This window comes from Pseudonaja textilis, chromosome 1, assembly GCF_049901715.1.
Source record: "Pseudonaja textilis isolate UNSWEBS1 chromosome 1, rPseTex1.2, whole genome shotgun sequence".
Taxonomy (NCBI): Eukaryota; Metazoa; Chordata; class Lepidosauria; order Squamata; family Elapidae; genus Pseudonaja; species Pseudonaja textilis.
Window position 1 is genome coordinate 96,623,083 of NC_141990.1, and position 24,285 is coordinate 96,647,367.

General features: G+C 37.6%; 1 protein-coding gene across 4 annotated transcripts; it reads left to right on the forward strand.

The window, feature by feature from the left end:
- The first annotated feature begins 4,127 nt into the window (after positions 1–4,127).
- Positions 4,128–24,235, forward strand: LOC148127728 (amine sulfotransferase-like). 4 transcript variants are annotated; one of them, XM_087912631.1, is made up of 8 exons: positions 4,128–4,257; positions 4,467–4,567; positions 6,886–9,039; positions 10,671–10,879; positions 13,890–14,016; positions 15,556–15,650; positions 22,184–22,364; positions 23,825–24,235. In XM_087912631.1, exons 3-8 carry the CDS (start codon positions 8,895–8,897, stop codon positions 24,016–24,018), a joined length of 951 nt encoding a protein of 316 aa, XP_087768757.1. In that variant the 5' UTR covers positions 4,128–4,257; positions 4,467–4,567; positions 6,886–8,894; the 3' UTR covers positions 24,019–24,235. The 4 variants fall into 4 exon arrangements, with proteins under 4 accessions (XP_087768757.1, XP_087768748.1, XP_087768753.1 ...); XM_087912622.1 differs by having other exon boundaries at positions 8,885–9,039; XM_087912627.1 differs by having other exon boundaries at positions 4,128–4,224.
- The last annotated feature ends 50 nt before the right edge of the window (positions 24,236–24,285 follow it).

Below are 24,285 nucleotides of genomic sequence, written 5' to 3' on the forward strand. Positions count from 1 at the left end.
TGGTACCCAGAAAAAGGGGTCTTTAAAATTAACTGATTGGGAACATATAGGGAAAACATTGTATACTGTACCTCGAGCAAAAATAGAAGTTTTGCATGTGTGGCATTTATGTAGGCGTGCAATTGAAAAATTTGGTCACAATGAACTTTTTCTTTTAACACCTCCACCTTCACATTATACTAATGCTGTCATTTGTCCCCCTTCTTCACCTGAATATATGTCTTCAATCCCTCAGCTCCTGCAGATACAGGGCAAAAGCCTCCTGACTCTATTCAGTCTTCTTTTCAGAAAATGGTTGAAAATTGTAAAAAGGACGCCTCTGTCTCTACTGCTCATTACACTCTGGCAGATATGCTGCGAGTCTGCCAGGATATTGGAACATTCCTGCAATTACAACTCTACAGATACCTGTGTAGTATCTTACTGATTGTGTCTGTTGTACCTCTTATGTAGGGCAGGACAGCTATTCCATAGGTCTGTTCATCTTCTAGGTCTTAATTGTGTCTCAGTGTGTTTTTGTGCATCAGGCCCGTGATTTTGCTTTTGTGGAAGACGTTGGCTGTCAGTACTTTGGTCAGGGTGCATAGTTCAGTCTTTATATGTGCCTTGTCTGCCTGACATTTGGTTCTGGCAATTAGTGTTTTACAGACAGAAAAATATTTTTATATTATATATATATATATATATATATATATATATATATATATATATATATATATATATATATATATATATATATATATGCAAAAAAATCAGTAAATAAAATACAGGCTGAATAGTCAAGACCTTGTTGATGATCCAAACTCTGTAAAGGACCTTGGAATACTCATCTCTAATGATCTAAGTGCTAGAGCCCACTGTAACTACATATTTCCTCTGGTAATATCACACTACTAACTAGAGCATTAAAAACATTTGCTAGACCAATACTTGAATATAAGGCATCCAGAATGTATCCATGATATCAGCTTTGAAATTCATCTGCCATTAAATACAGCTCATCAGTCTGGAACCCACATTACGTATCTGATATTTATACAGTTGAGAAAGTTCAGAAATATTTCACAAGAAGAGTTCTCCACTCCTATTCGTTGCAGAATACCTTATGCCACCAGACTTGAAATTTTAGACCTAGAAAAACTAGAACTACGCCGCCTTCAGTCCAATCTAAGTATAGTACATAAAATTATATATTGCAATGTCCTACCTGTTAATGAATACTTCAGCTTCAACCATAACTACACAAGAGCAAACAATAGATACAAACTCAAGATTAATTGCACCAAACTTGACTGCAGGAAATATGACTTCAGCAACAGGGTGGTCAATGTGTGAAATACTCTACCTGACTCTATGGTTTCTTCCCCAAACCCCCAAAACTTTAACCTTGGACTGTCTACTATTGACCTCACGTCTTTCCTAAGAGGTCTGTAGGGGGCGTGCATAAGCACACCAATGTGCCTACCATCCCTGTCCTATTGTTTCTTTTTATTTTTCTTATATGTATCCATTTCATGTATTCATAACTATGTTTATACTTATACCTGTCATCTTATAATCGCTTGACAAAGATAAATAAATAAAATAAAAAATAAAAAAATAACATCACTGAGAGGTCAAGAAGAACCAGGTTGGATGCACTACCTCCACTAATCACATTCATGATCCATGAATGTGATTAGTGCTGTCTCAATAGCAAACCCTGGCCTGAACCCTAACTGAAAGGGGTCTAGGCAGCAGTGGGATCCTACCTGTTCCACTACAGGTTTGATGATCGTGCATGCGCAGCTTTCCACACTGAGACTTCCAGCACCAATCAGCTGAGAGGTTAAAGAAGAGAAAAGCGCAAGGGCAGGTGGGAGGGCTGATCCTGTGCTTTTCTGTTCTTTCTCCTCTCAGCTGATTGTCCTCTCAGCTGATTGTCGGAGGCTTTGGTTCTACCAAACGGGTCTGAACCGGTAGCATACCATCACTGGGTCTAGGCAATCTGTTTCATACAGAGTCCTCTGAAGCTGTTATGCGACCACTCTACAACCTTCACTAAATAGGGAAGTTTGGAAGCCACTAGTATGGTTGAGTTGAGTGACAGTCCTTCAAGAGGGTTTCACCATTGCCTCTTTCAGAACCAGTGGGGTCATTCCTTCTTTTATGGAGGAGTTCATTACCACCCACACCCAATCCTGCATTCCTTTCCACACAGCAAGGAGGGACATGGATCTAACCGACAAGTGACTGAAGTAGCAGCAGACAGGGTCCTGTCCACCTCGTCAGGTTCCACAGGCTCACACTCTTCTCAGATCATCTTGGAAGACACAACTCCCACCACCATCACAGATTTCTCTTTAAAGTTGGAGTTCAATGTAGAGTGAATATGAGCGATTTTATCTGCCAGATGTGCAGCATAATTCCTCACAGTGGTCATTTAGGTGCATATTGGTATTACTCCCCCCAAGGAGAGACCAAGCTACTAGAAACATAGTTGTTGGGCAACCATTGGCAGATGAGATAAGACAGGAGAGATAGTTGAGATTTGTCACCCTTACTGTGATAAGGTAGGTCCTAACAGTGGAAATTGGAAGTTGTTTGCCTGCATGGTTAAAGCAAAACTTTTTTTAAAAAAAAGCACATTATAGAAACAGAATGGAATCCTAAAAAGGGCAAGGAGTCTTACAGATGTTAAAACTTTACCTTACATTATTAAGACCTTAATTTTGTTTCCACTAAAGTAGTGTGATGTGGTGTTTTTTAGACACAACCTCATTTTAAGGGAGATTCAAACTTCCAATAGAAAAGAAGTTTGAATTATTTGTAGCTCAGGGTTGAACTGTGGTGTCCTTGGTGCTCTCTGAATTTGACTGTTTGCTTGCAGATGTTTGATTACCCAACTAGCATTATCAGTGCTATTCAACGTAGAAAGCAGGTTAGTAGGGTGGGGAGGCAATGGGATTTTGCAGAATGAAGATTTTACAGTATCCTTCCCTTGCCATGCCCACCAAGCCACGGCCACAGAACTGGTAGTAAAACATTTTGAATCCCACCACTGATTTGTACATCACTGAAAATAGCTACTGGGAAAGAGATTGAGGAGGTCCATGATTCAGTGTATTTCAATCTTAGTGTTTTGGCTACGTCGGGTATGTTGTGTAATAGTAAAAGTAGTAAAAGTATTTTTATTGATTGGCCTTACAACCATATAAAATAAAATAATAAAATAAATAAATAAAATAAAATAAAAGTGAAATATAGAGTCTACCTCCAGGAAAAAGAAATACAAAAATAAAATACTCAGGCATTAAATATAAAGAATCAAGATTCAAATAATTACATTGCCTTTACATTGCCTTGATGTGATACACTGATCTCTTTGAACTAATACAGTGGTGGCTAATCTTTTTGGGCTCCTGTGCTGAAAATTGCCTGCGCAGCACCCACAAGGCAACCCTAACCTCCCACGCATATCTGGCATGCATGCGCATGAGACCCTGGTGCACCATGCATCTCTGCGCATGCGCGTGTGTCTCCCACTCACCCCCACCTCCCACACATGCGTGCCTGATACTTGACAATCAGCTGTCGGGCAGGTGGCGCATGCGCAAGCACAGTAGACCTGCTCTGGGTGAGGTCTTGCATGCTGGCAATAATGGCTCTTGTGCCACTTCCGACACACGTGCCATAGGTTCGCCATCATGGATCTAATAGGTTCTTAACTGAACTGCCTGGTTTATAAACACATTTCTAAGGAAAGAATCACTGCAATACATGCCAAATAAGACCAAATTGATGTCAGTCTGGTCGCCATTAACAAAACCACAAAGCTTGATGGTTTTGAGTGAAGGTGAAGTATGAAACAGGTACCACTTCCCATCCTATTGGATGAGAAAGAAGAAAACAAAAGGCAATTTCTGCAATTCTTTTTCCCCCCCCACCAAATGGTTTATGCAATGTCTTCTACTATTCATCTCATGTGTGATATTGATCCAGATTGTGTTTGATTTAGATGTGGCTTTATCAAGTTAATTCTGAATTGCAAAACAGTTGTTTGTGAAGTGACTGTGCAATATAAGTTTGCTTTCTGATGTCAACAGTCTAGATTTCAAGCCCTTTAAAGAAAAAAAAAGCTAGTCCCTGGGCATCCTTTCATAGTCAACAGATAAAAAGTCTGCTTCTAAATTACAGAAGTGTCATTTTCCTTCTGCTCCGTCCAGTGCTTTATTTCTGAAAGAGGTATTCAATAATCAGCAGGAAAGAAGCTTAAGGGTAGTTCCTAAATATTTATTCCTAGCATTAAGACAGATTATAGTAGTTTATTAGAAAATGTTTGATTAAGATGTTAAATTAATAGCTTTATTCCCCCCCCAAAATAACCTATACATTCCTTATTTATTTAATTGCTTGTTTCTAATATTTATCTAATGATACCAATTTTCCCAAACTGTATAATAATCTAAGTGTTTCTTCTGTTTTAGTTCTAATGTAAGTTTGTCCATTTCGCGCAATCGAAAATCTTTTGGATTATTAATAGCTACATTTTAAAGTAGTTCCGTGACCAAGATATCTCCCCTGCCAGGTAAGTAATCTATCCACATCTTATCAACTTTGAAAAAATTGTGTTCTATAAAGATATTTTAAATAAGGACTGTGAATTAAAACGTAGACAACAATTACAGAGTCAGGGGGTGGATCTAAATTAGTGGCCATATCTCCAGATACAAACAAGATACGAGAAGGATGTTAAAACATGGGGTCTAAATAATGAACCAACAGCACTAGATAAGATACTAATGGGGACAGATGAAAAACTGATAAAAAAGCATATAATTATCTATTGATGGACAAAAGGAGGAGGAGCAAGTCAATGAAATAATGATTGTTTGGGCAAAAATTTTTGGTTATAGTATAGAATTAGAGAAGTGGCAAAAAATATGAGACAAGAACTATAAATTGACGATGGCCTTTGCATATAAAGAAAATTTATATAAAATGTTTTATAGGTGGCACTTACCATCAGCAAGATTGGCAAAAATGTTCAGTAATTTGTCTGCAAAATGTTGGAAATGCAATCATAATCTAGGGACTTACTGTTATATGTGGTGGACTTGCACCAAAGCAAAACAATATTGAGAGAAAATAAAGAATTGCCTGGGAAAAAATAATCAAACAGAAGATAGATTGGAAATCAGAAGTATATTTGCTGGGCATAATCCCAGAGGGTTGTGATAAAGGAACTGCATATATATTATAACATATACTGACAGCAGCAAAGATGCAAAATTTTGAAAAAATGAGAATACCCCACCAAATGATGAGGTAATTAGGAAGATCCTAGAATGTGCTAAAATGGACAGATTAACTTTAAAAATAAAAGAAAAAGAAGACTTGGAAAACTATTTGACATGGAATAGATTTTATGAGTGGTTAAAAACAAGAGGTAGAAGTTAGAGGAAGAAAAATGATGAACAATCTTATTAAAATAGGGATGGTATATAACTATAATTGCTATAAGTACTAAAAATAGGAATGAATTAAACACAAAGAATGGGAAATGTACTGTATGGGAATCATCATAGTATTATTAGAGCTGTTAATTTATGTGTTATTATAATTATTAGTATTATTAGTAAATGGGACAATATTTTTTACAGTATTAGCTATGTTTTTTGTTTTTTGTTTGTAAATAACATACCCGGACAAAACACTCTATTCAAAAAATGTTTATGAATAAAATCTAAAAAAATAAAAATAAAAAAACAAAGTAGTTCTGTGACATTTTACTATTAACAGGTAGAGCACATACATTATTTCAGTTTTAAAAAACAGGCATGAGGATGAAAGGATCAAAAATTTCATACATTTGTTTCGGATTAAATCAGTTTGACTTCATATATTAATCAAAATATTAAACTGATCAGTGCTATTAAAATGTATGATTAAAGGCATGAATATGGTCATAAAATCATAGAATATCAATTAGTAATGTATAACGATATTTGTGATTACTATAAACTAGGAATCAGAAGGAGCCAAGTGGCATTTCACCAAAACTTATGCCTTTTAATAAAAAGTGTTAATCTGAAAGATGCTATCAGACCCCTGACTTTTTCCTATCCCAGACTAACTCAGTTCTCATACAATGTATACAAGGAATATTTACTGACTACTCATTTAGTAACAGAGTTCTTCTCCAACAACCAGGTCTGAAGCAGAATGGATACTCAGTGAACACATGATAGAAAGAGAGAGAGAAATGTTTTTTTCTTTTCCAGTTATACCAAGGCTTTATTGTTTGTGTTATATTTCACATTTCACATCTCCCTCCGAGTGGGATTCTGGTTGACGTACAATAAAGCATGAAAATATAAAACAGTATAGAAAAATAAAACTGTTAAAGTTAAATTGCAGAATTAAATTTTTTAACAATTATAACATTTTTCAAGAATAATACACCCTGTTAAACTTATCTGACAAAGGCAAAGGGAGGGCCCTGGTGGCACCACCCCACCCCATGACTGTATGCTCCATTGGGCTCCCCATGCAAACCCACAGAGCCAGGTTCTAACCCCTTTTCAGAAAGGAGAGTGGGGGCCCACCTCATCTCTGGGGGAAGAATATACCACAGGATGGAGGCTAAGATTGCTTTCATTGTGGTGTGCTTTGTTTTGAGCACACAAAATTTGGCCATAAGTGCATGCATTGATTGGAAAATGATTTTGTAACGGCCATTTTATTTGCAAATAGTTGCTAACTGAGATAGTTGCCAAACAAAGATGAAGATGATTAGGGGACTGCAGGCTAAACATATGAAGAATGGTTGCAGGAATTGGGTAGGTCTAGTTTAATAAAAAGAAGGACTAGGGGTGATATGATGCTATTGTTCCAATATCTCAGGATATCTCTGCCACAAATATCACTGCCACAAAGAAGAGGGAGTCAATCTATTCTCCAAAGCACCTGAGGGCAGGACAAGAAGCTTTGGATGGAAACTAATCAAGGAGAGAAGCAACATAGAACTAAGGAGAAATTTCCTGACAGTTACAACAATTAATCAGTAGAACAACTTGCCTCCAGAAGTTGGGAATGCTCCAACACTGCAGGTTTTTAAGAAGAGATTGGACAACCATGAATCTGAAATGGCTTGAGCAGGGAATTGGACTAGAAGATCTCCAAGGTCCCTTCCAACTCTGTTATTCTCTTAAGACTTTTTCCCTTATTCTCTGCAGGAAGCAAGATACAGTGCAGATCTTAAACTGAACAAGATGATGAAACTGAATCTAGCAATTTTCCTTTTCAAAAATGTAAATTTATGTAAATCTCTGCATAGACTGACCTATTAAACACACAAGACAACCTGGAGTCAGTTGTAGGGTCCAAGGTGCTCTGAAACTTGGTTGCAGCCATTTCATTACCCAACTAGGTAACATCCTCAGTGCTAGAAAAGAGTGGAATTTGTCCATTTTATATAGAAGTGGCTTGTCCTGCCAGTGTGGGTAGGAGTGTTCTTGGTAATTTCTCTATTAGGCTGTTGTTTACTGTGTCCACATTGGTAGTTCCTTGATTAGGCCATTATTTATTGTTTGATTGCTAAAATAGCCAATTACTCTGTTCACTATATAATTAGCTGCTCACTTTATAAGTATCACTATATAATTCACATACATGTATTGCCTGCCACAATCACTGGGGGACTGGAAACTAAGGAATACAAAGAAGAGTTACGGGAACTGGGCATGGCTAGTCTAGTGAAGAGAAGGACCAGGGGAGACATGATAGCAGTCTTCCAATATTTGAGGGGCTGCCACAGAGAAGAAGGGGACAAACTATTTTCTAAAGCACCCGAAGGCCAGACAGGGAATAATGGATGGAAACTGAACAAGAGAGATTTAACCTGGAAATAAGGAGAAACTTTCTGACAGTGAGAACAATCAACCAATGGAACAGCTTGCCCTCAGAAGTTGTGGAAGCGTGATCACTTGAGACTTTTAAGGAGAGATTGGACTGCCATTTGTCAGAAATGGTGTAGAGTCTCCCGCTTGGGCAGGGGGTTGGACTAGATGACCTACAAGGTCCTTTCCAACTCTGATTATCTGTTATCTTTTAACTCCATAGTCTTCACAACATACCTTACAGACTGAAAAATATAATAACTTAATGAAGAGAAGCTAGAACTGAAGGGCTGAAAATGAAATCCCAAATGTTCTAGAAACTCACAGCATAAATAGGATTTGGTTTTTTGTTTTTAAAAATCATAATTACAATAAGAATTTTCTTTGTTGTTTTCTTGAAAACATTTTGCTTCTCATCCAAGAGTGAGAAGCAAAATATTTTCAAGGAAAAAACTAAAAACATCCATTTGCCTTTTGAACAGCGCCTTTGGGACAACCATGATCTGGATGATTTAGAAATTCCATGGATATTACAATAAGAAAATAAACATTAGGTTTTCTAAATTGCATGTTCTCCTAAAACACTCTTAACATCAGTCTCTAACTAATTCTGCGGTATATTTTAAAATTCCTCTTTCCTTTCCATCAAAGTGTGGTTATAGCAACCTATAGTTTTATTAGTTTTTCTCAAATTAAGTTCAAAAAGTTTCTCCATGTCCTGGGTATATGTAACAGCTATAAAAATTCCAACTTCCTTGTTTTCCTCTTTCTAACACTGAAGACCTTAGATGTAACTTGTTGAGTTCCAGTTTTAACAGTTGTAGAAAAAAAAATAGACTTTTTCCAGGTTGTTTTCTCTTGGGGATCATCGTTGAAGAAGGCTGCCAAATGTGAATTATTGAAACAATAGTTTCAATGATTATAAATTGAGAGATCTTGCGCTTCTGTTTATGCCGCTAACATTAAGGAAGGAAGCCTCCCCTCTAATTTCTCTTTTATTGTAGCTCTGTTATTATGGAAAAAATAGACTCTGAAGAATTATTCAACTATAAAGGGCATAATTTACCAAAAAATTTAATGAAACTTGATCTCATTGAAGCAGCAGAAGATTTTGAAACCAGGGATAGTGATATATTCATAGAAACTTATCCAAAGTCTGGTAAGAATTCTGTAATATGACACCAGCAATGTATATTTAAATTTCATACTCTAATTAAACTTTCTCTTTGTGAAGTTTCATTCTGTCCCTCTGTATGTACTAGAAGCTACCTTTCTAGTTGGAAAACATTCTGCATTTAATAAAACTTAATAGGTCTACCAAAAGGGCATAATTTATTTTTTAAATCTGGCATTACTGGAGCTAAGAGAATTTAAGAAATCCTCTATGTTGGTATCCTTTACTGACAAAGGGAATTATGCATGATTATGTTTTTGCTTAAGGGATATTTTGGAAGTATTACAGCCAAGTAAGGCTCCTGATTCAAGAATGTGAAAAACCTTACCCAGAAAGAAAAGATTTAACTCTTCCCTTTCTTTGACCCAAGAAAGAGAAGCAACATTTTCTATTCTATAGCTTGGTGCTCTTTACTATTCATCCTATCACTTCCTCCATATTCTGATTCACCTCTATCAGCCAGAAAAAAAATATGTCACTAATATCTGCTTTGATCTCTTATAGTCAAGAGCTATTTAGACAGAAGAATTTCTGAAAACTATTTCCTCTGGTTTGGGTTTTTTGAAAGAAGAGGTGGGGAAAATGCTGGATTCCATCAAAGCAAGAGATGGACCTTTCTTATGCCACAGTTCTAACTTGTGAATAGATACATTGCCCAGATTATGTTGATTTAGTTTGGAATTCTGTACATGTGATTGTGGCCTTTTTTAGTTCCCCTCTTCACAAATAAATGTCTTTATTTTGGAACTTGGTCTATATCATTGAAATCAGGCATGTCTTATTAAAGCCTTGCTCACAGAACAAGCCTTATTGACTGCAAGGTGCTACCTCCCCATTGTTCTTTTTTGTTTTTTTAAACTTTTGGAGTATTTTCTATGCTGTGGCTTTGAAAGAACAATTTCCAAGCTCCTTTCTTTCTCAAGACCTCCAGAGCTAGGAAGAAGGAAAGAATGTACTTATGTAAGACCATGAGGTTACGCTTTGGTAATGCCAACTTCCTTCCTTCCATAAGGTCCAGAGTTTAGTGCAGATGGAGACATAGGTTTGACATCTTCAAACCAGAACTTCAGAATCATAGATTACCTCATACAACTTACTATATAATCAAACACAATTCTTGCTGGCTTTAAAACGTATCTGAATGTCAAATAGAAGATTTCTAGATTTCAGTGAAGTTTCTCTCTAGGTCGGGGTGTCATATTTGTGACCCATGGGCCAGAGGCGTCATGTGGTGACCCCGCCCCTGCCTGGTTTAGCAAAGGGGGGGAAGTCCCGATATGTCACATGCCACCGTGACAACGCAAGTTTGACCCCCCTGCTCTAGGTGATGAATGAAGTACGTGATACAGTTACGTTCTGTTTCAAGGATGAGGAGAATCCCAGAATTCACTGGAAAATAAGTGTGACAGCATAGAATATGCTTAAAATTATAGTAAGTTTATTCTGCTCACAGGTACTATATGAATTATTCTACTCTTGGTCTTAATTGATTTCTACACTTGAAATCAGATCAAATTCATGTTATTCCTTCTTTTAGTGATACAACTTGGTGATATAAGTAATGTGAAACCTAGATAATTTCCTGAAATTTAAAACAAGTTGATTTTCATTTTTAGGAACTATCTGGACCCAGAATATTGTATGCTTGATTTTGTATGAAGGCCATCGGAATGGAACAGAAAATATCCTCACATCACGTCGGGGTGTATCCATAGAATTTAACGTACACAATGTGGATATCACCCAACTGCCATCACCTCGTATCATCTTGTCACATCTGCCATATTACCTAGTCCCCAAGACACTGAGGGCCAAAAAGGGAAAAGTAGGCCAACCTTGTTACTTATTCTAACTTTAATAATGAATTAACTGAAAAATACAAGGAATATATATATGTGTGTGTGTGTGTTTATATTCATGCAGGAGAAAACTAGGAATGATCATTGGAGCACAGATTATAGGACAAAAGGGCACTGTAGTGCAACTGTATTAACCTTTATCTATATGAGAAAAACAGCCAGGAGTGCACAAAAATTTTTAAAAGTCAAAACTTTTACATTTTAGAGTGAAGCACAAATTGATGCCATTTTTTCTCAAGGTACTGACTCATTAAAGATGTAATTATTTGAAATGTTGGCCCTGCCTGAACTATTTGGAAATGAAATTTCACAAGTGATTTTGCATCCTTGTTTTTAATGATGACCTACATAGGACATGGCCCAATCTACAACTAGAACAGAAAAAAAGTCCATTTTGCTGTAAACCAAATGATAAACCAAAATCAAGTAGGAAGAAATACAGATATAGGTGATATATTTATTTATTTATCTATCTGATTTGTCAACCACTTTCAAGATAATAGGTATAAGAATAGACATGAGTATGAATATAAGAAATAGGTATGAATAAATGGAGACAATAGGACAGGGACAGTAGCCATGATTGTGCACTTATGCATGCCCCTTACAGACCTCTTAAGAATGGGGTGAAGTCAATAGTAGGTTGTTTAAGTTTAAAGGAGTGGGGGTTTGAGGATGTAACAACAGGGTCAGGTAGCGCATTCCAGGCATTGACCACTCTGTTGCTGAAGTCGTACTTTCTGCAATCGAGTTTGGAGCATTTACATTGAGTTTGTATCTGTTGTGTACTCTTGTGTGGTTGAAGCTGAAGTAGTCATTGACTGGTAGATCATTGTAGCACATAATTTACATACTATGCTTTAGTCCAACCATAGGCGGTGTAGTTCTAGGTTGTCCAAGCCCAAAATTTCATGTCTGGTGATGTAGGATATTCTGTTACCAGCAGAGGAGTGTAGTACTCTTCTCATGAAATACTTCTGGACATGGTCTATTGTATTAATATCTGATATACAATGCGGATTCCCGACAGATGAGCTGTACTCAAGTATTGGTCTAGCAAAGATTTAGTATGCCCCAGTTAGCAATTCAATAATACCAGAGGTAAAGCTTCATAAGATTAGATTTACAACTCTTAATGCCTTTTTGGCAATGCTGTTGTAGTGAGCTCTGCTGCTTAGATCATTTGATATGAGTACTCCAAGGTCCTTGACTATATAGGACCAGAGTCCACAACCCTACTAAAGGAACACTGAATGCAAGAGAAATCCCTGTCATAAACGGAAGTAGGAATGAAAACAGAAGCAAGGCAATAGCTCTCACGAACTGGAATTATGGCTACCCAGTGAGAAGCCTAAGGAAGAAATATCCCTGTCATTGGGTCCAAGAGATGCTGAGAAAAAGTCAGAGTTCAAGGAAAGGCAAGTGGAAGGCATCAACGCTTTCAGAGGGCTTTTCAGAAGCGATCAGGCTGGAGCCTTCATAGAGTCCCCTGTGTTGCTCTCAAATGGGGTTTCTTGATCAAACTGTGAGTTTACAGTACTGAAATCCAAGATCTGGAAAGACCACATGTGTAATATTTCATCCAGTTTTGGATCCCATAATATCAAAAAGCTATTGAGATATAAAAAGAGTGCAGATAAGAGTAATAAAAATGATTAGTGGGCTGGACATTATCTAATCTAGTGAAGAGAAGGACTAAGGGTGACATGATAGAATAGAATAGAATAGAATTCTTTATTGGCCAAGTGTGATTGGACACACAAGGAATTGGTTTTGGTGCAAATGCTCTCAGTGTACATAAAAGAAAAGATACATTCATCAAGAGTCAAGAACCATAAGGTACAACACTTAATAATAGTCATAGGATACAATAAGCAATCAAATCATACTAGGAAACAGTCAATATAAATCCTAAGGATATAAGCGACAAAGTTACCGTCATACAGTCAAAAGTAGGAGGGGATGAGTGATAAGGAGTGAGGAGAAGATAATAGTAATAGTAATGCAGACTTTGTAAATAGTTGAACAGTGTCGAGGGAATTATTTGTTTAGGAGAGTGATGGTATTCGGGGGAAAACTGTTCTTGTGTCTAGTTGTTCTGGTGTTCAGTACTCTATAGCGTCATTTTGAGGGAAGGAGTTGAAAGAGTTTATGTCCAAGATGTGAGGGATCTGTAAATATTTTCACAGCCCTCTTTTTGACTCGTGCAGTATACAGGTCCACAATTGAAGGCAGGTGGGTAGTAATTGTTTTTTCTGCAGTCCTAATTATCCTCTGAAGTCTGTGTCTGTCCTGCTGGGTTGCAGAACCAAACCAGAAGTTATAGAGGTGCAGATGACAGACTCAGTAATTCCTCTGTAGAACTGTATCAGCAGTTAGCACTGTTAGAACAGTTAGCATTGTTCCAATATTTGAGGGGCTGCCACAAAGGGTCCTATCCTCCAAAGCACCTGAAGGCAGGACAAGAAGCAATGGATAGAAATTGATCATGAAAGAAGTAACCTAGAACTGAGGAGACATTTCCTGACAGATTAGAACAATTAACTAATGGAATGGCTTGCTTCCAGACATTGTTGGTGCTCCATCCCTGAAGAGTTTTTAAAGAAGAGTTTGGACAGCCATTTGCCTGAAATAGTATAGAGTTTCCTACTGAAATGAAAAATAGATTCAACCATTCAAAACACAAGACAACTTTGAGTCAATTGTGGGTCCTTGGTGTTCGCTAAACTTGGTTGTTTTCTTGCAGACATTTCATTACCCAACTAGGTAACAACCTGAGTGCTAGAAAGGAGTGGACTTTGCCCAGGGGTGGGATTCAAATTTTTAACAACTGGTTCTGTGGGTGTGGGGGGAAAGGGGGAAAATTATATAATTTTATAAGACAATTTTTCAATGTACTTTAGAAGGTATTCTCAGTTAAATTAAAATGAATGTATTTATTACAGACTACATAAATATATATATTCATTCTTGCAGGTTATTTATGTGTACCGAAATCCAAAAGACATTTTAGTGTCCTATTTTCATTTTGTCAACTCATTGCGTGGAACGGAAAACTCATGTAATTTGGAGGAGCACATGCAAACATTTTTATCTGGAAACGGTAAGATGGAAATAAAATCTTTAATTATCACAACACTGTCAAAAAGGGCTGGTTTGTTTGTGTGTCCCCTTGGAATTATTGACAACAACAACACTCAGTTTGAAGCATTTTAGCAACAAGAGAGAACTTTAGACCTAATGAATCCAAAGTGTCCCTCCAATGAAACTCCAGGCTAAATCTCATTTTGCAGTTGCTTCCCATTGGTTTGTGTGGATAAAAAAAATTAAACGCTCATGAACCACCACCTCTCTCTATTAAAATAATATTCATGTCAGCCAACATAGCAATAAGGATCTAACAGGGTTTACTAGAGGAAATGCATTAACCGTAATGGTATGAACCTGGCCAATGGTTGGCTTGGATGAGTGAAAACAAGTGATGGAACCTGCCTATTATGACCACAAGTCATGATGATCAGTAAGCAAGGTACACACCTAATCACCTTGCTTAACAATCCCCATCCCTGCTCTGCCTGAATGTTAAGCAAGCAGACTGGCAATTAAGCAGAGCATGGTGTGTTCGTTGGGTGGGGGAGACCCTTGGAAGCCCAGGCATGTGCTTCAACACTTTTACAGCCCACTCGTGGCCTGCCCCGGGCGTCCCAAGGCCTGCCTCACTGTCTGAGGCAGCCCACGCTCTGCTTCCTAGCCTTCAGCATCCTGTAGGTCCCACAATGCATGGTAGCTGCTCCCAAAATTGCAGCCATTTACGGAATGGAGCTAGGCAACCTCCACTGTAGAGGAACAGGTCGAGGGGCAGAACAACCTATTCTTCTTCTCCAACACAATCTCTGGAACTCCAGAGATCACACTGGGGAAGGAGAGCAGGCCACTCAGCCACTCAGCCACTCAGCCTTGTGGGGGCCATTTGGGTCTGCCTTGGAAGCAGAGACCATTTTGGGAGTGGCCACAATGAATTGGGGGCTGCTCCAAAATGACGTCGACTTCCTGGACGCAGCCATATGGTTTTCACTATGTAGGAAGGCCACATGGTGGACTAGCTGCTCCCAGAAGGAGATCTACAGCACCAAAATGGCAACTGACTCATCAGTGATGGAGGTAGGAAAGAGGCCAAAGGGACCCAGTGGGACCATATAGCAAGAATATAGGAGTGGAGACCACTACAGCATCCCTTGTAAAGGCAGGCGGATTGCCAAAACCCAAAAATTGTTCACACAATCATGGGAGTATGGCAGCAGTCATAAATTCAGGCAAGAGTCATAAGCCCCTTCATTCAGTACTCTCAAAATTTCAAACAGTGCATGTACAAACAGTTGATGGCCGCCTGCACACCTTAAAATGCAAAAAAAGATTGTTGGTATCCTTAGGAACTTTTTTCCATTTCCAAAGTGTTCTTACTCTAATTTTATAATACATGCTGCTTAGAAAGAAGTTATCATCAAAATCATTATGAATTACTGACATTGTGTTTGTGTATATTATGTTTCATAGAAAAATATTTTCCATTTAATTCATGGGAGGAATCTGAATTAACTTAAGCACGACCACTCTTATTTCCATTCTCTGCTTGAACCAACAGTTGTTGGCAGTTTGGTCTTCGATCATGTGAAAGGCTGGTATACACATCAGAATGAATTCAATATTCTTTTCCTGTGCTTTGAAGAAATGATCCAGGTGAGACTCTTCACTTCTTTCCCCCGCTTATTCTTTCGCCAAGGTCGGTAGGATTCAGGGGACAGGGCTAGACAAATAGGGATGGCAGCTGCAGGTACAGTTCGTTTTTATCTGTGGTTGAACATTTGTGAATGTTCTGGACAACCTAACTTTAACAATTTTGTAGGGTTTGGCAATGCGCTTAAGTCAACAATAGGCCAAAAGACTGTTTCATGAATATACAGACAAGATCCATGTAAGGAAGGCCACACCTTGGGGAAGGTATGGCGTCCTTTTATACCTTCAGAGACATCAGCTTAGTACCCAAATCTGGCCCCCTGGCCCATGCCATCCTTGTAGCCCTGCAGTGGCTGTGCAGCAAGGAACAGGGTGGTGAGGCTGGGTGCTTAGCAACACAGTATTTGCCTCGTGTAATGCAGTCAAACTATGACATATTCCTTTCCAGGCACTGAGTTATGCAAAAAACAACAACAACAAGATAACAGGAATTAGATCATTATGTCCCTTTATTCTACCTATTCTACTGTTATGTCCCTTCATTTTCAAGGACAGAAGAGTTCATGCCTGTTTTTCTTTTGCACTCAGACTATTCCAGCAGGTTAGCCAAGAACTTGAAAATCAAAGTCCTGCTAACTCTTTGCTTATGCAATAAGCAGAGTTTGTAAAGCTGATTCAGACAGGGCTTTTTTTCCCCTGAAAGAGGTGTGGGGACAAGGGGGAAAATGGGTTTGTTTCAATGCTTTTAGATAGATCAAGTTCTGAAGAGAAGATACAGCAAGAACATACCACTCTTTTATCCCTATTCTCTTTTCATCCTTCTTTAAGGGTTTGACAAGGGAACTATCCATCAAAGGCAGCACATAACTTTTCAAATTCCACAGAAGTGCAATAATTTTCTTGTATGTGAAGCTGTGATTGACTGGGACATTGCTATTAGAGGCATAGAAGTAAATTGGTGCATTTGATGATTTAGTACATACATAAATAAAAGGTATAACATAGAACTTTGGAAATTTTACCAAAGTGAGGAGCTGAAAAAGTTACTTTATCTTAAGAGTGCTAAGGGAATGGTGCAAGATTGAGCAAGGAGTAAGACAAAGCAACATCCCTCGGGGCTGTTTAATATATTTGTAAGATATATTTAAGGAATTTTGTGAAGATTTATATTGTATAGTGGAAGTTTATCAGCAGTTTAATCAGTAGACATCATTGAACCTGAATTTGACTGCTAATAGCTTGTTGGGGCTTTGGGGGGGGGAGTTTTGTTGGGGGGGGGGGTTTGGGGGGGGGGGGGGGTGGGGGTGGGTTTGGGGCTTTGAAATAAATAAAAATCTAATATAATTTTTTCTATGTGTTGAGTTTAAAATCAGGTCCTTAAACACATATGTTTAAAGGGAGGGAAAACTTACAGTAGATTCACAACATTAAAATGCAATAAACAAATAAAACAAAATGGTTGTATACAAGAAAAGAATAGATGTACCTTAAGGCAGGTGTGCGCAATATAGAACCTACCAAACCATTTTTGCTTCCTGCTGGCATTTAAAAAAAAAAGTCAATAAATTTACTGCTGCCCCAAGAGACACACTGTTGGCTGTCTCCAATGCTCTGCTAGCTGATAAACAGTTGATCACTATTCCTTTGCACTCAACAATGATTTTGAATTGATTGATCCCTGTGCTCTCTTCCCTTCTACAAGTTATGCAGCAGTTTTCCACAACACTTTTCCACACCATTCCCCACATAAAGGAAGGTGCTTAGCCCAAGCCTGGGAAAAGAGCCAAGATTTTAGAGTTCACTTCAAGGCAGAAGATGTGAAGAAGAGCTGCATTTCTAAGAGGATGGTGGTTTAGGGAAAAAATACTATGATAAAGAACGCCAGCTTCCCTAGTCCTGCTAGAGATGATCACCAAGTCTTAAAGAGCTAGCTCTGTCTGATCACACAGCACAGCAACTACAAAAGACCTTGGGCCTCTCCAATACCTGGGCCATTTAGGGTTTTGTAGGTAATGCCTGTAGCCTGAATTATGCTCTGGAACTTACTAGTAACCAATGCAGCTGATGAAAGAGTGGTGTTACATGGTTATAACAAGGCCTGTTCATCACTCTGCTTGTACAACTGTAGCCCCATGTAGAGTATATAGCAACCCACAAGGTGACCAAAGCATGAGTGATGAGAGGCTCAGTAACCAGGGATGGGATTCAAATTTTTTAACAACCAGTTCTGTGAGCGTAGCTTAGTTGGTAGCGTGGCTTAGTTGGTGGGTCATGTTATTGGCTGGGCGTAGCCAACTCTATATCACTCACATCGAGGCATGCATCTCCTTGCCTGGCCTCTCATGACTGTGGGGATGCTGAAACAGTCGTAAGTGTGAAAAATGGTCATAAGTCACTTTTTTCAGTGCCATTGTAACTTTGAATGGTCACTCCACACAAGCAAATTACCAGCAAAGGAGGGGGGGAATATTCCAGAGAAGTTCCAGAGACTAGAAGTCTAGTCCTGCCAAGAATGTAATAAGGGTTAACGGAGAGTCAGTTTCTGTAAGGAACACCAGAATGTTTCCTTCCTGTCATCCTTACAGGATTAAGCCAGTAATTTCTTCTAACAACCGGTTCTCCAAACTGCTTAGAATGTTAACAACCGGTTCTAGCGAATAGGTGCGAACTGATAGAATCACACCCCTGCCAGTAACCTTTTTAGCACATGGATTTTGATGGTTTACTTTGATGATACTTCACTGATTGATACCCATTATAAGTTAGTATACATAATAACTACTTTTCTGATGACATTCATGGGTATATGAACATTCCTATACTTATATATGTAGACAATGCCATGTTATTGGATGATAAATGATTCTCATTGATTGTTAGAAGAAATGTAGAATGAGAGATATTGATTTGAAAATTAATATAAATATGGATTGAATCATTGAACTCTTTGAAATATTTAAATCCATGTAATTAGCAGAACTGAATTAAAGAGCAGAAAAAGTTTAAAATGTATGAATGCTGATAGATAGGTATAAAGGTAGGAGATAAAATGGTGCACTGACAAGAAGGAATATTTGGGAAAAAAATAGAGTGAAAATGACTACATATAAGAGTATGCTTTGCTCACTTTGTTAAAAGAAATTGAGATTTGGTCAAGAGAAATATAAACTTAAGTTGAGGGGAACTGTAAATAGGTGATGAAACAAGAAGAGTTAGCATTAAGATTTAATAAGTGCTGAATGAATGTGGATTAAATACCTGTATAAGAGAAGCACATTTGTTGAAATGATTTAGTCATATTAATCAGAATGAATAACGTAACACATATTTGAAGGAACAATTAATGGATGCAGAAGAAGTCAGAGAAAACAATAGTTAGATGAAGCTGATAGGGTTGGAATGGTATAGTGCACAGTATTTAGCTTAGATTTAACCCTAGTTCCATTTATTTCTCTCCTGCTTGCCTTATTCCTTTTGTGTGCTTTGCATAACATTGCTTGTTCTCAGATGAAAAGCATAATGGGAATGGAAGTATACTAATTGGTTGATTACTTGGTTTATATATGATGTCCAGCTCACTATAACATTTCTAGATGAATAACATAAGCTATAAAGCACAATATAGAGCCAAAAATACATTAATAAGATCTATAATTGTTGATCTGAAGAAAAAAATATATTTATATTCATCTATTAGAAAACTATAAAGAAAGCATTAGGATTATACTGACCCCATTAGGACAGAGAAAAAGCAGTAGGGTATCATACCCTCCTACATCAATACAGAAGTGTCTGTATGTGTTTACACCTATGTATGTATCTGCATGTATTTATTTACAACACATACATACACACATAACTTGTTTCATCTGAAATTAATGTAAATGTAGCGGGAAGTGCCTATTGTCCAAGATCTCCATCCAGTTCATTTCCACCAGTGTTTTATCTGCATAAAGAAATAAATGACACTTTTTAAAGCTTTAATGCTATTTTATATAATGCTTTCACTCGGAAATCAATTCCATTCTGTTCAGTGGATCCTACTCCAAATTAAGACTATACAAGGGTATACTGTAGAAATATTCCAAAAGCAAACTTCTGGTTGCAAGGCTTTGGCGGTGGCAGAAATCCACTTCTCTGCGGGTCCCTGCTGTGCTCGCCACCGAGGTACCCCCGATCCAATCGGATTTGGGGGTTGTCTCTGCCCTGAAGGGGCAGCGGAAGACAGAGGAGATCCGGGCAGGGGCCTGGGGATATTGCACCCCCTTTCCCCAGCCGGCTAGACTCCTTTTTCCTGAGGCGGTGGAGCGGCTGTCAGCAATGGCAGCCACAAAGAAATCTTCAACCGGATAAGATTGTGCAGGAGGAAGAGCCAGAAGGAGAAGTTTTCTTGGCTGAACCGGGACATTAAGTTACTTTCAAAACACCCTGGAAACCTGACTTTTGGATTGATACATTCGTTTCCAAAAGAATTTGTTACATTGACGAAAGTGCTGAACGAAAGTTCACTCCCCTTCCTTACAGAGAAAGCAAAGGAACACAGAAAAACCTGCTTTTTAAAGGTAAAAATAAGCTCTTTGTTACAAGTGGGAAGGAAAGGACTAAAAAAAAATCTTTAAAACTTTGTTGGAGGAGATTATAAGACCATCAATTAATTGTAATACGGCTTTTAAAATACATTTGGGATTTTGCCCCTGGAGGAAAAACTGTAAAGAGAAGAGGAAACAATTTTTGTTTGTTTGGATTGTTTGATAACTTTGATATTTGGAAATTACTTTAAGATTGAAAGCATCTGGGTTGTTTTTTAAAAATTTACAATGGCACCATCTGTTGATGAACTAAAAATGGAATATGAAAAATTAAAAGAACGACAGCAAAATGGCAAGGATTCCTTGGGAGCTGCCTTCCACTTTTTAGAAATGGCGGTTTCTACGTACCAGCAAATACTCAAGGAAGGAGAAGGAGAAGGAGAAGGAGAGGGAGAGGGAGAAGAAGAAGAAGAAGAAGAAGAAGAAGAAGAAGAAGAAGAAGAAGAAGAAGAAGAAGAAGAAGAAGAAGAAGAAGAAGAAGAAGAAGAAGAAGAAGAAGAAGAAGAAAAAAAGAAAAGGAAGAAGCCATCTTTAATGGACTAAAAAGTTTGATTAAGAAAGAAAATGGGAAGAGAGGAAGGAAAAATGTGAATTTAAGATTTAATAAAACAACCAAGAAAAAGAAAAATAGGGTGAAAAAAAGGTACAATGTTAGAAAGCAATTGAAAAGAGAATTACAACAGAGAGGGGAAGTTAAAAAGGGGGAGGCTGGGGGGGGGGCAAAAAGACCAGATTGGAGAAGAAAGGGAGGGAAAAAGAAAAAAAGAGCCATGGGCTAGAACAAGATTTCAAAAAGCAATTTCTTTTTAGAGATGAAGGATAATGGATAGTGCATAATTAAAGAAGATTCTGCAAGAGTACATAAGATAGCATTGTTGTATTTGTATTTGAAATAGCTTATTGGAATATTTAATAAAATATTAATATTTAATAATGATAGATGTCAATATTTAATAAAATATTAAGGAGAATGTGTAAAATGATTAATGCTTAGTTATAGTTTAATTCGTTATTGTCTTAATGTTATTCTAACCTTAGTATTTTATTTTCTTATTCTAAAATAATGCACTTATCAGAATTAGAATTAGAATGGAAATTATACATTTAACTATACTATAAGTTTACTATTTTTTTATTTTAAGATTTAATATGTAGAATGTACTATGCAGAATCAGGATGGAAATTATGTATTATTTTAAGTTTTACGTTAGGGGAAGGTGTCATACTTTAAAAGTGATTACAGGGGAAATTTTTTGTTAAAGAGAAGAGATAAATAGATGATTGGAAAAGAACGGACAAAAGATATAAGCATAATGATTTTGAAACAAGATGAAATAAATAAAACACAATTAAGAGAGTGAAAAGATGGGAGAAGTTATATAGAAAATATGAAATGGTTAATAAGATATGAATGGTATATAAGGTGAACATGAATTTGATTTCGGTCTGTTAAAAAAGATGTAACCCGGGGCTAAGCCACTTTTCAAAAGAAGTTTTATGTTTTGTGTTTTGATTAGTCATGTTTGATTGTAAACTAATAAAACCTTGGAGGAATGAAACCAAAGAGAGAGAAATTGGGAAAAGACATGTATAAATGACAACTTAAGAGGTTTTTTTTAATGTTTTGTTTTATGTTATGTATTTTGTGTGCTTATGACTGATTGAGAATTACTAAAACTTTGATAGAAAGAAATATAATTGAACAAAAGTGAAGGGAGAAATAATGAGAAATTTGGAAAAGATACATATGTGTAAATGGAAATGTGATAATGTGGAACTATGTTTTAAAAAATTATGCTTTATTTGCCTTGTTAAAATTTATAAGTAATTCTTAGAAAGGAGGTTTTATATTTTTATGTTTTATGTTTTGTTTGTCTTCAAAAATCAATAAAACTTGTTCTAAAAAAAAAAAAGAAATATTCCAAAAGCAAATAATTCTTCTTCCAGGATCTTAGAGGCACAGTACTTAAAATATGCAAATTTATTGGAAAAGAGCTGAGCAGCCAGGAAGTGGACAAAGTGGTGGAGATGGCTACATTCAAGAACATGAAAGCTGATCCGAGGGCAAATACTATGAAAACATATGAAGAGTGTTTTGGACTAAAAAACATAACGCATTTACGGAAAGGTAATATTGACAGAACAAAATCAAACTTTGGAATTTTTGTATCTAACCATGGGACAAAAATGCTTCAGAAACCCCTTGTTTTTCTCATGTGTCCTCAAGACATTGACTTCTTCTTCTTGTCCCCAGAGTATATCTGAGGTAGCTTTATGTCATCCTCAGCTATTCCAGTGTTCAATGAACATTTCCAGTCCTTCAGCAGGCAACATCTATGTTAGTTTACAGTGAGGAGAGGTGAATTCTGCACTCACATTATTCCTGGGGGTAGGATCAGTGCAGTTCCCATTGATCACAAGAAAGGACATGGCCTCAATTCTCCAGGCCTTGCAGGGCCATTCTGGCTTGGACAGTGAAGAATCCAGTTCTTTCTGATGAGGCTTTTCCCCGGATCTTCCAGACTGTGAGATGTCGCTTTGGAAGGGGGCTGAACCAGGCTGAGAGGTTGTGTTAGAGGAGAGAAAGAAAGAGGGAGAGAAATGGGAGAGAGGGAGAGAGAGATGATGCCCCTGCAGCTTGAGCAATAGCTGGGTCTTCACTGCTGTGCGCCACGATCCCCTTTGAGGAGATTTCTTGCTCCCTCAGAAGTGCAGCTTTTTATTTCTTAGGTTTTGATCCCACAATTATTACTTCCAGGCAGTAAGAATCCGTTTTGTGGTCCCTTGTGCAAGAACTGATTGTTTCTGTGAAGCAAAGAACCATTTATTTTTTTAGCCATGCTTATGTTATACAGGTAGTCCTTGACTTACAACAGTTCATTTCGTGACCGTTCAAAGTTACAACGGCATTGAAAAAAGTGACTTATGACAGGTTTTCAGACTTACGACTGTTGCAGCATCCCCAGGGTCACATAATCAAAATTCAGGCGCTTGGCAACTGACTCACATTGATGATGGTTGCAGTGTCCCAGAATTACGGGATCCCCTTTGCAACCTTCTGACAAGCAAACTCAATGGGCAATCCAGATTCACTTAACAACCGTTTTACTAACTTAACTATTGCAATGATTCAGCTTAATGGCTGTGCCAAGAAATGTTGTAAAATGGGGCAAACTCACTTAACAAATGTTTCACTTCGCAACGAAGTTTGGGTTCAGTCGTGGTTGTAACTCAAGGACTACCTGTATATCCTCTTTCTGCTGAAAAATTGTCCAAAGTAATGGATTACTATAAAAGTTGTGAGTATGGCTGAGTCCAAAATCTCACTCTTTGACTTACTGCCTGATGAATAAACGTGCTATGAGAGGGTAAAGGTAGCAGCAGTTGGATCTTGTGGGAAGACAGAACAGTGGTTCCAAAACTGTACCAGCTACGTAGAGCCAAAAAGATGATCAACACTCGCAGTAGCGGGACCTTCATGGTGGGCAGGTCCGTGGGGATTCAGCATCAATGCTGGGGCTCTTTTCACACTACACACTACAGGCTAGGATCAATAATTGACTCGTCAACCTGCTCCTTTTTCATCAGGAACTGTTGGAGACTGGAAGAATATCATGACAGTATCGCAAAGCGAAAGGTTTGACAAAATTTTCCAAGCACAAATGAAGGATATAGATCTCAAATTCATTTGGGATTTAAAAGAAATACAATCTACTCAGCATGAGAAGCTGCAGGAACCTCTCCAGGAGAACAAAGAGCAGAAATGTTCAACGCAAATGTAATATGTATGTGCGATTTAAGCTGCTTCAATACAGCTATGTATTTTCTGTATGTACTTATGTGTATTGTGTGCATAACTGCTTTCTGCTCAAAGTTGTTTCCTGCTTAGGGAGCAACCTTAAAAAAAACACCATCTTTTTCAAAATCTTGAAAACATCCTATAATTTATCACCACCAATGTGTCAAGATATACCAGAATGATTAAATGATATAAACAAATGCTTTGGGAACTGGGAGAAATGTCTTTTGTAATGAGTAGAGAACAAAGA

Bases quoted from the DNA above. Each gene is read 5' to 3' on its own strand.
- LOC148127728 (XM_087912631.1), top strand. From the start codon at position 8,895: ATGGAAAAAATAGACTCTGAAGAATTATTCAACTATAAAGGGCATAAT. The intron at 14,017-15,555 runs GTAAGATGGAAA...TTGAACCAACAG, and splicing joins AACATTTTTATCTGGAAACG to TTGTTGGCAGTTTGGTCTTC. The intron at 15,651-22,183 runs GTGAGACTCTTC...TTCTTCTTCCAG, and splicing joins GCTTTGAAGAAATGATCCAG to GATCTTAGAGGCACAGTACT.